General features: G+C 38.7%; 1 protein-coding gene across 1 annotated transcript in view; it reads right to left on the minus strand.

Moving 5' to 3' along the window:
* The window catches only part of LOC107756858 (nebulette-like), a 3654-nt gene extending 2585 nt beyond the window's left edge, over positions 1-1069 (minus strand). The window contains exons 1-2 of the mRNA XM_016574165.1: positions 1006-1069; positions 74-166 (exon numbers count right to left, since the gene is read on the minus strand). Of these exons, the coding sequence (XP_016429651.1) occupies positions 74-166; positions 1006-1033 (121 nt within the window). The 5' untranslated portion in view covers positions 1034-1069. The remainder of the gene's footprint in view (positions 1-73; positions 167-1005) is intronic.
* Positions 1070-1075: the final 6 nt, after the last annotated feature.

Consider the following 1075-nt stretch of genomic DNA (forward strand, 5'->3'; position numbering starts at 1 on the left):
ACACACACGCGTGTTACACACACACAGATACCCCGTGGCTGATGGTCAGTGTACAGTCGTGTGTCTGCGGTACCCGTCATCCTGCGCAGGCTTTTAGACTGAATATTGTCCTCCACTGGATCAAAGTCAAAGATGGATCCCGGATCAGTCCTCCAGACCTTCAGCTCTTCAGCACAACACACAGGTCAAAGGTCAGGATGATTTGATCAGTTAGCAGCTTCAGGATTATAAGTGTCACTAGTGTTTAACACTTTTATTCATCAAGGACGCATTAAATTGATCAAAAGTGCCAGTAAAGACATTTATAATGTTACAGTAGATTTCTATTTTTAGATCAATGTTATTCTTTTGAACTTTCTGTTCATCTGTGAATCCTGAAAAATAAAATATTGTGCAGCACAACTGTTTTCAACATTGATAATAATCAGAAATGTTTCTCGAGCAGCAAATCAGCATATTAGAATGATTTCTGAAGATCATGTGACACTGAAGACTGGAGTAATGATGCTGAAAATACAGCTGCGCATCACAGAAATACATTACAGTTTAACACATATTCACTTAGAAAACAGCTGTTTGAAATCGGAATAATATTTCACAATTTTACTGTATTTTTTATCAAATAAATGCAGGCTTGGTGAGAAGTGTTTCTTTCAAAAACACTGCAAAATCTTACCAAACACAAACCTCTGACTGATAAGCGTATGAAAGTGTCACAACAACCAATGAAGAGCAAAACTTCAGCTACAAAACATGTTCAGAGATGAAAACAATGATCAAATGACGATTATTTACATGACACAACCTTCACGTCAACCTGCAACAACCAATGCATTCAACAAATCATAACTGATAATGAAATGTGTCTGTGAATGGAGAAACACCCCCATGATGAACATCAAACATTCTTCTGCGGCACACAATGTCTAAAACTTCACACAAAGTTCAATAAAGTCAGAAAGAATCAAAATTAAAAATAAACATGAGTATTTGTGATGGACTGACCAGCGGCTCCTGCTGATCTGCGGTCCATCTCAACCACCTGCGGCTGGACGCCATGGTAACCGTCGCCGGC

The sequence above is a fragment of the Sinocyclocheilus rhinocerous genome, unplaced genomic scaffold (assembly GCF_001515625.1).
Source record: "Sinocyclocheilus rhinocerous isolate Xijiao unplaced genomic scaffold, SAMN03320098_v1.1 scaffold5890, whole genome shotgun sequence".
NCBI lineage: Eukaryota > Metazoa > Chordata > Actinopteri > Cypriniformes > Cyprinidae > Sinocyclocheilus > Sinocyclocheilus rhinocerous.